The sequence below is a fragment of the Myripristis murdjan genome, chromosome 8 (genome assembly GCF_902150065.1).
Source record: "Myripristis murdjan chromosome 8, fMyrMur1.1, whole genome shotgun sequence".
NCBI lineage: Eukaryota > Metazoa > Chordata > Actinopteri > Holocentriformes > Holocentridae > Myripristis > Myripristis murdjan.
In genome coordinates, this window is record NC_043987.1 from 33,553,530 (window position 1) to 33,563,529 (window position 10,000).

Here is a 10,000-nt window from a genome sequence, read left to right on the forward strand (position 1 = left end):
CCGTAGCTTCTGGTCATGGGTCGAGACAGCATCAGAGATTCTCAATCTCAAAAGAAACCTCAGTGCACCAGTGGTTTGAAACGGTGTCCGTCTGATGTCTCCTAAGTGGACGAGCTCGTTTGGAACAGTTTGTCCATGTCAAACCAGTACAACACCTGACACAGAACAAATTAAACACTTGCGCTTTTGTAATAAAATAGTGATAGTAATAAAATGTTCTTTCTTCCCCCTCCTGAAACAGTTTAAAACACTAAAAGCATTTTAAATGAAAGAACACAATTTCTGTTTCAGTTTTTGCTGTTAATTCATGGTTTCACGTGCAGCTGCTAGTCTCCTAAAGAGAGAATGATGTTATGGACTCACCGACGTTTGCTGCTGATGATTAAGGGTGATGGATGATGAGAGGAGTTTCCTTTCTAAATTACCCTAAAGCCTCTAGAGCGTTCTGTCTGTACGCTGCGTTCGCTTCCTCCGTATTTGTGCAGGATTTCAGGAAGTTTTGCAGCAGCACCGGAAATCATGGGGGCGGAAATTTGAAGACGAAATTTGAAAACTGATATTAGAGAAAAGAATTGCTGGTGTTCCTGTGGTGATGTGTTTAATGACCTCACAGACCACCATCCTCCTGTTGTGATGTGTTTAATGACCTCACAGACCGCCATCCTCCTGTGGTGATGTGTTTAATGACCTCACAGACCGCCATCCTCCTGTGGTGATGTGTTTAATGACCTCACAAACCACAGTCCTCCTGTGGTGATGTGTTTAATGACCTTACAGACCAGCATCCTTCCGTGGTGATGTGTTTAATGACCTTACAGACCAGCATCCTCCTGTGGTGATGTGTTTAATGACCTCACAGACCGCCGTCCTCCTGTGGTGATGTGTTTAATGACCTCACAGACCGCCATCCTCCTGCGGTGATGTGTTTAATGACCTCACAGACCGCCATCCTCCTGTGGTGATGTGTTTAATGACCTCACAAACCGCCGTCCTCCTGCGGTGATGTGTTTAATGACCTCACAGACCGCCATCCTCCCATGGTGATGTGTTTAATGACCTCACAGACCGCCATCCTCCTGTGGTCATGTGTTTAATGACCTCACAAACCGCCATCCTCCCGTGGTGATGTGTTTAATAACCTCACAGACCGCTGTCCTCTTGTGGTGGTGATGTGTTTAATGACCTCACTGACTGCTGTCCTCCTGTGGTGATGTGTTTAATGACCTCACAGACCGCTGTCCTCTTGTGGTGGTGATGTGTTTAATGACCTCACTGACTGCTGTCCTCCTGTGGTGATGTGTTTAATGACCTCACAGACCGCCATCCTCCCGTGGTGATGTGTTTAATGACCTCACAGACTGCCATCCTCCCGTGGTGATGTGTTTAATGACCTCACAGACCACCATCCTCCCGTGGTGATGTGTTTAATGACCTCACAGACCGCCATCCTCCCGTGGTGATGTGTTTAATGACCTCACAGACTGCCATCCTCCTGCGGTGGTGATGTGTTTAATGACCTCACAGACTGCCGTCCTCCTGCGGTGATGTGTTTAATGACCTCAGACCACTGCACCCACTCAGTGATGTTACTGTCCTTACTGTCCATGATTAATCCCTGTGTTTACACTGCTCTTCTGTCTTGCTCAAAAACACTTCAGCAGGATGAAGGGATCTATCCACCATGTCGAGTACTCGAGCTGGGGCGATATGCTTTTCTCCTGATTCGATGTTATCATGATACTTCAGTGCCAATTCATTATTTATTGCAATTAGTAAGAATTGTTAATCAATATTACAACTTATTGCAATTTTTGTTGTTTTGAATTCTCTTCTAGTTTGTAGCTAGAGGTCATTATAGGTAATTTTATACAGTGACTTCCAGTTTTATTATGATTAATTTCTATTCTATTTTCTATTCTAAATTCAATTTTATTCCGATAGCTGGAGGTCAGAGGTCAAGGGACCCCCTGAAAATGCCAATTTCAATGCAAATGTTTTCCCCTTGCCAAAATTTAGCCTAAATTTAGAGAAATATCCAGTCCCCTTGCCGACTTCCCAGCGTGCCATGATTGGTACCAACGGATTCCTTAGGATGGCTAAGGATGCCATTCTTCTCTTTAAATCGATTCAGTAAAGAAAAAAAAAAAAAAAAAAGCATTGCGATACTTAAGTGAAGCGATTTGTTCGTCCCCACCCCGACCAGATGCAGCATGTTTAGGTGATGTCGAGTTAAAGCTCGCCTGAAACCCAGCCTGCAGCGTTTACCTGTGGAAGAGATTTCAAGCTGGAAGTGATTTTTTTTCCTCCTTTCTCTCATTACTTCACCTCCTCTGTCTTTCTCACCTCCTCCACCTCCTCCTCTCCTCAGCTGTCAGTAAAGAGGAGATCTGCACTTCCTATTTATTGTACATGTCAGTCAGTAAACATAGAAATCTCTCTCTCTCTCTTTCTCTCTGCCACTTTTACTTTTGTGCCGATTCTCCTATTAAGGCACTTGACTCTTTAAAATATATATATATATATTTATTAATCTGGAAGGATAGGATTTTACATTTAAAGTTGCACGATGCAAAACTGGAAGAACTGGATTAAGCGCCTCATTTGTTGGTTCACATGATTCTGACCAGCGGATCAACTCACTGGGTGTTTGTTTGCTTTCTTCCCTGAAGGCCTGTTCACACCAGAATCGATCTGAATATACGACAAAAAAGTGCTAAATATTAATATTAACGCTGCAGAAACAAACTGGCACTTTGCAGTAGGAACTCAGCATCATGGATTCACATGTTTTCAGCCGCTGATGCCATATTAGTTCTGTTTGTTCCACTTGTTTGTAGCTGTTAGGTCTGTTTTATCATACAGTTATCATATACCACCGTGGACACATGAGCCAGCAGCTGATCTGATCGGTATGATTTGTTCTTACCGTGAGTTTTGGTGAGGACAAATCAACATGGCCTCCCAAAAAAAAGGAAAATTTCACAGTGCAACACAGCTCCCAGAGATGCATTGTTTCATTTAAAAATCTTGTCATGCATGTTTTTTTTTTTTTGTTTTGTTTTGTTTTTTTTGGACTTGGTGTGACTTCAAAAGGTTGTCATTTTAATCAATCCTTGGTAATTTTGTGCAATGCACCTTTAAAGACTCCATGAAATGGACCCTGCGTTCCAATACCCATACTACCATACTATTTAGTAGGGAAAAAAAGAATTAGTATGTCCTAATACATACTAAACTACATACTTTTTAAGGGCAGCTGCAGTACATAATAAAAGTAAAAAGTATAAGTATGCGATTTGGAACCGAGGGTTACTCTTTACTTTCTTGATTTGATGTATTTCCTGTTGAAACAGGAAGTTTTGGGCGGGACACGGTGCAGGGAAGCATCATTCACAAGTGCAAACCAACAGGATCTCAGTTTGCGAGAGAAACACTTTTATTTTGAAGGGACGAGATGGATGAGAGAGGAAGTTTAAAGTTTTGTGAAGGTTTTATTGGATGAAATTTTAATTTTCAGCCACTCGTGCAGGATGATGATGTCACTGTTTAAGATGCTTTACAGGAAGAAGAGGTCATGTGAGGTCGTTTCATGTGGACTTTAAACACAACATCTTCATCAGGAAGTGACTAACCTGTCTGTCTGTCTGTCTGTCTGCCTGCCTGCCTGCCTGTCTGTGTGTCTGCCTGCCTGTCTGTCTGTCTGTGGTTCAGGAGGACACGAGGTGAAAATCAAACGGCTCCAGAATGCTGCCATCATCATCGCTGTTAGCCTGCTGTTCACCAGGGTGCGTTTGATTTACCAACCATGATGAAGACTGAGCCCCCGTCTGCCACCGGGGGCAACGGGACCCCCGGGGGCAGCAGCGGGGGAGGCGGGAGCACGAACCTGCGGAGCCCCTCCCCCCATCGCAACGCCTACGAGGCAGGGCTGGCGGCGCTGAAGCAGACCACCGACCACCTCAACAACGCCGCCAACGGACGACCTGACCCGACCTCCAAACCCGCTCCCCTGCCCCGCCCGACCGGGAGGGGCCGGAGGTACGGCTCAAACGTCCACCGCATCAAGAACATGTTCATGCAGATGCAGTCACCCGGCGACGAGGAGGACGGCGCCAAAACTGTCGGTGAGGCTCCTGGCCTGCGGGTCAACGTCAGAATAAGTTTCATTGAGGAAGAGATGATGAACTTATAAAAAGTTTAGCGTGTCAAATGTGAAAAATAAAGGCTCATCAAGATCAATTTATATCACAATACACAGCAGTGACCCACAGAACTGACTGGAAATGCTTAAATAGAGCATAAAACCCAACCCACTGCATGTCACCTGGTAGACCAATACAATTAATAAAATATACAACATAATAATACTTTGTTGTGATCAAGGTTCATTTAGATTTGCATTTTTTCATGCATTTCTATTATAATATCGTATCGCATTTTTGTTTTCAATTTCAGCTACGTTTTAATTTGTTTTTTTAAAGCAGGTTTGCTAGTTTATTTTAGTTATTTTTTCTTTTTCTTTTTTTTCTTTTCTTTTTTTTTTTTTTTTTGAAAATGCTTAGTTTTGGTTTAGTTTTATTTGTTTCAGTGTGTTTTTCTGTAATGTAGGGTATTTGACCGGCTCAGATTCAGAAAGGTCAGGAAAGTTTTGACATTTTCTCTATAATTTTAGTTTATTTTAGTTAGATTTGTAAAGACTGTACAGTTTTAGTTAGTTACCATTTTTTGTAAAGCCTCATTTTAATTTTTCTTTCAATTAGCGAAAATGGTCGAAAATTTGTCAACGACATTTGTCAGATTTATTTGGCTAGTAATAAAGCTGTCTGTTGTTTCCAGGTTAAAATAATAAAAGCTGAACAGGAGAAACTTTTCTTTCACACAAGCAGTTTATTTTAATTAACCTGTAAAGAATCCTGACGGTGAGAGCTTGAAGTTTATTTTCTTTAACAAATTAAAGACATGTCTGTTGTTGCAACTAAATGTAAAATCCAGGAAAGCAGTGAAGCAGAGAAAGACTTCTCTAATGAAGCTAAAGGTAAAGCAAGTTGAAGGACGACAGTTGCTCGTTTTTTTTCCTGCTCCTTTACAGTGACACCTCAGAGTGTCTGAGCCTGATTAAAGATATTTTTCACTCAGGAGGAGACAGAAGGTACATTTTAACTTGGATTTTCTTCAGGTGAACAAAGCAAACTAAAGCTGAAATGTGTCCTTCACAAAACGTTTTCTGTTTTCACTGCAAAATAAAAACCTTTTTATTGAACCGTTTTCATGCCTGAAAGAAGGGAGACAGCGGCAAATGTAGTAAAATTGTTGCTCTTTTGTTTACTGTCATATGTAGAAAGCTTTTACATATTAAACATGAGGTAAAAATAACATGTATCTCCTAACACGGTTAAAGGTGTTGCTCAGGTAAAGGAACATAACGGCTTTGTTAATGAACTCACCTGTCCTCCCCAGGTAAGGACCAGGTGGTGAAACTGTCCCTCCCCCGGGCGTCCAGCCTCAACGAGAACGTGGACCACAGCGCTCTGCTCAAACTGGGCGCCACGGTGTCCGAGAGGGTCCACCGCTTCGACCCCAAGGCCGGCGGGGAGGGCGGGGGCTCGCGGGGCCACGGGGCCTCGGCGAGCGGCCTCTCCAAGCTCCAGGAGACCAGGAAGATCTTTGAACAGCGCACCCTGCAGGTCAGGAGGCCACACAACTGGGCTCAAGGAACAAGAAGTTAAATTTATCGAAAAAAAATAGAGGAAACTGCTTTGTTGCTGCATTTACTGAAACCATAACTGAGTTTGCAGTTTCTAACAGGCTTTAAATTTAATCACACTTGTGAAGCATAATGGCTTTATTGATTGACTGACTGACTTATTAACTGATTTACTGACTGACTGGATGGATGATTAGACTTCTGCTTGACTATGTGCTGAAGTGATTGGGTGATAAATGAATTTGCTAATTGACAGACAGTTTGCTGTAATTTTGATAAGTGATTAATGGTTTTAATTCCCTATGAAGGCAAAATGCTGAACATTGTCTGGTTTCAGCTTCACTGAGATGCTAAGATTATCCTTTTCTCTGTTTATATCTTTGTAAAATGAATCGTTTGTTTTTTAGAGGCTGCTGGTCAGACGAAGGAAGCAATTTAAATTCATAACATTGGGCTCCATTCCCAGGAGCCATTTTTTTCTATCTTTACATTTTTCATTTTTTTACAATTAATAAAAAAAAAACAGCTCCTTCACTGGAAATGAAAATAATCGTTTAGTTGTTCCCCTAAGTATCACCTCCCTCTCTTGCTGACTCATGGGCTGCCTGGTTTGTTGGCTGACTGTTTGACCTGCCTGTTTTTTCACCAGCGGTCTGTCTGTGTGTGTCTCCTGCAGGAGAAGCAGGCGGCCACAAACCGGATCCTGCTGAAGAAGGAGCGGGCGTCGGGCTTCCAGGGCGGCCGTCTGGACGTCGTCGCCCGTTTCAACGGTTCCACCGAGGCTCTGGACCGGCTGGACAACCCCCCCGCCGCCATCCCCTCCGCCGCCGCTGCCGCCACCGCCGCCGCCCCCGGGCCCCGGGAGGCCGTCAGCCCCACCGTGAGCCAGCTCAGCGCCGTGTTCGAGAAGGCAGACATGCGAAACAATCTGCACCTCCCCCACAAGCCATCAGGCCCGTCTCCGGCACCCAAACCCCCCAAACCTCCTGCGCCGGGGGTGAAGGCAGGCACCGACGGGAGGAAGGTGAGCGGAAAAATCCATTTAAAACACAAAAAACAGCAATAGGTAATGTAGGCTGTGGTTCAGGGTCCACTTAGTCACCTGGAGTATTTCTCTTATTCCTGTTTTTTTTTTTCATGTGTCCATTTTGGCGGCGTAAGGCTGTGAGGGTGTTGCCATGTTTGTGCATTAAATGATTAAAGTTGCAGTCAATAAAGGTGAGCTGCTTTCAGTGAACTGTTTCTGTGGCACGGAGGCACTCGCCTGGCTGATCCGACATTGGGATCTGTTCACCTGCAGAATGCCACATTTCAGAAACACTTTGAATGAAGCTGAAGCGGTGGGGGGTGAGGGGGTGAAGAGGAGGAGCTTATTAGCCGGACTGTCCCACCCGCTTTCCAGCCGCTGATGGCCCAGAGGATCCCTGTGGGCCAGACAGGGCTGACCCAGCTCTGAGGCGGAGCTAAGGCGGGTGGGCGGGGCTTACCTGGCTGTGGGCGGGGCAACGGTGCAGCTGATAAGTCCAGATGTCAGCGCAGCAGCAGAAACATAACAGAGAGAAGAAAAAATGGAGGACGAGCGGCAGTCCTGGTCAAATGAGGACATCAGGAGAATGTCCAGCGTCACATCGATTGTGTTTGCCAAAATGAGGGCGTTACTCGATATACAGCCTCAGAGCTGGCAGCAGACCGAGGGCCATTACCACCGTCCTGCTGGTAGAGAGCCCTCCACTCTCACCTTGCACCTGCTCATTTTACTGTAAAAATGCATGTAATATTTCTTAATGTAGGCATCACGTCAAGATTTCTACAGTGCAGAGTGAGGGTCAAAAAGTCTCAGTCAGCATTTCATTGTGATGTGAAGATGATTTTAGCAGCCAGTTTGTAGATGATGAGCTGCTGTTCAAACCGTTTTCACACAGAGAAGAACATCTTGATATGACAGTCCTGCGATGAAGAACAACTTCAACAGTCAAACTCGTCTGTCTTTATCTCCCAAGGCTCTGTTCACACTGCACAAACAAGTCTGTTTTCCCCTCCATCTCCCTCAGATGTGAGGTTTTCTAATCAGTGTAAACTCCATGAAGTCACATTGTGTCTATTCCCAGTTCAGGTCTGTGCTACAGAATCAGACATGGAGTCATGTGACTTACGTGTGACTTTAACTCGAATGCTCAAATCTGAATTTGTGTAGGTTACCATGAAGGCAAGAAAATCTTAAATTATTCAGGGTGGTGGGCTTTTTTGAGGGCGTTAGTGTGGCGGACAACAGAACCCGTCACTTACATCACTCAGTTAAAGCAAAGGGGTGGACGTTGGTTCAGTAATTTGAAATCAGAGAGAACCCGCCCCACACACACACACACACACACCCCCCAGTCTGTATGTGTGGTGCACAAAGTGGGAAAAATTTGGGGTGATAACCTGTGACCAGGTGAGAGGCAGCTGTCAGAAACCCTGCTAGGTCCTGCTAAAACTCTCTCTCTGTCTCCCTCGCTCTCTCTTCCTCTCAGGAGAGGCTGTTTCCTCCAGGTGAGGAGGCGCAGGAGGAGGCGACAGCAGGCGCTGAGGGCAGCCAGGGGTCGGAGCCGCCGGAGGGGACGGGCTCTCCTCAGAGGAGCAGAGCAGGAGCAGGCAGGAGCCAGGAGAAGGAGAAGGAGGCGTCTGCACAATCAGGAGAGCAGCTCTCCACCTCCCCCTCCTCCTCTTCATCCTCCACGGCTGTCTCCTCCTCCTCCTCCTCTGAGGCCAAACCAGAAGTGGAGGCCCAGCCAGGGACCGAAACCAGGGGCTCGAGTACGACGGCCGGCCCGGAGCAGGAGCCCGAAGCCGGGGATCAGGCGGACTCGGCCGCGGGGTCTGAGGCCGGGGCCCGGCTGGTGCAGGCCGAGGTCCACGCCTCTCTGGAAAACGGAGAGAAACACCCCGCCGCCTCCGAGGAGACCGGAGGGGAGGCGGAGAGGAAAGGAAACGAGGAGGAGGAGGAAGACGAGGAGTCGAGGAAGGAGGATTACTCGGAGGGGGATCTGGTGGATATCAGCGCCTACAGCGGGCTGGGGGAGGACGACTCGGGGGGCAGCCAGCTGGAGGACGAGGACGACGAGGAGGACGAGGAGGAGTACCAGCCGGAGACCAGCTGCACCGAGATGCCCGGCCTCCCCGAGGAGGAGGAGCCTCCGCCGGCCAATAGGAAGATCAAGTTCAGCACCGGTCCAATCAAGGTGAGTGTCTGAGTGTCTCCTGCCGGGCGTGCTGACCCACAGGCCGCCGCTCTGCTGATGTTGGCTGGATTTGGTCGTGGCGGTGCGGCGGACGCCCCTCCCCGGTGACGAGGGGATCGCGCTCCCAGGACGTGATAACCTTGGGTGTGGATTAGCCGGCTGACTCACCAACTAAATGAGCTGGTTGGCAGTTTGAGCGGACGCTGCAGGGTCGTGATCAGCCGTGTTTTTTATCGGACACACGACTGGGATCAGGAACAAGCTCTTTAACTCACAGAGAGATTTACACGTTTATCTTTATCTTTATTACAGATCCCCATTAGTTGTTGCCGCAGCAGCAACTAGTCTTCCTGGGGTCCACACATAAAAAAATAAAAAATAAAAAAAACAAAACACAACAAAACAAAAAACAATACACACATACATACAAACATACAAATAACATTACACAGTGTATATAGCACATCATAAAACATTACAATTCTATATATCAGTACTCAAACAGTATATTCTGTATAGTACTTAATAAAAATTACATAGCAGTATATCAATACCCAAACATTGCATATTGCATAATAACATTACGTTTCAAAATACCCAGACATATCTCATTGCAATAAATACAATGGACGTGATCAGACTTTCACTCAGAGGATCTCATTGTGTACCTGATCTGCTTTTTAATGCAAACATATTTCTTTTTGTCTCATTGCTATTTTCAATTTCTTTTTAAAGCCTATCTTACTGGTTATCTGTGTTCGACGTAACGGTAGTTTGTTCCAGTATAACATGGCTCTATATCTAACAGTTTTCTTAGCTGCATTGGATTTTGGCTGAGGAGGTGTGAAGCTATTGCAGCAGGCATGTCTTGTATTGTAGTTACATTGATCACGTGCACGTGTGAGCTGTGAGTACAGGCAAATAGGTTCTTGTGCAACACGTATGTTTCTAACAAATAAGATTAGGCTACAGTTCAGTGTGTCTTCTTGGTGTGCATCCCTTCCTCACCGTCTCTCATTGAGCTGTTCAGGGCGAGACGGGCTGCTCTGCTCTGAGTAAGCTGGATCTTATTGAG

General features: G+C 46.0%; 1 protein-coding gene across 2 annotated transcripts in view; it reads left to right on the top strand.

Annotated features, from left to right (window-relative positions):
- LOC115363503 (neurabin-2-like) overlaps positions 1-10,000 on the top strand; it is a 44,211-nt gene that overhangs the window by 9,024 nt on the left and 25,187 nt on the right. The window contains exons 2-5 of one of the 2 annotated variants that reach the window (XM_030057760.1): positions 3,712-4,124; positions 5,458-5,684; positions 6,354-6,728; positions 8,218-8,925. In XM_030057760.1, coding sequence (XP_029913620.1) covers positions 3,806-4,124; positions 5,458-5,684; positions 6,354-6,728; positions 8,218-8,925 — 1,629 coding nt within the window. In that variant the 5' untranslated portion in view covers positions 3,712-3,805. The remainder of the gene's footprint in view (positions 1-3,711; positions 4,125-5,457; positions 5,685-6,353; positions 6,729-8,217; positions 8,926-10,000) is intronic. The other variant, XM_030057761.1, reaches the window with a different exon arrangement.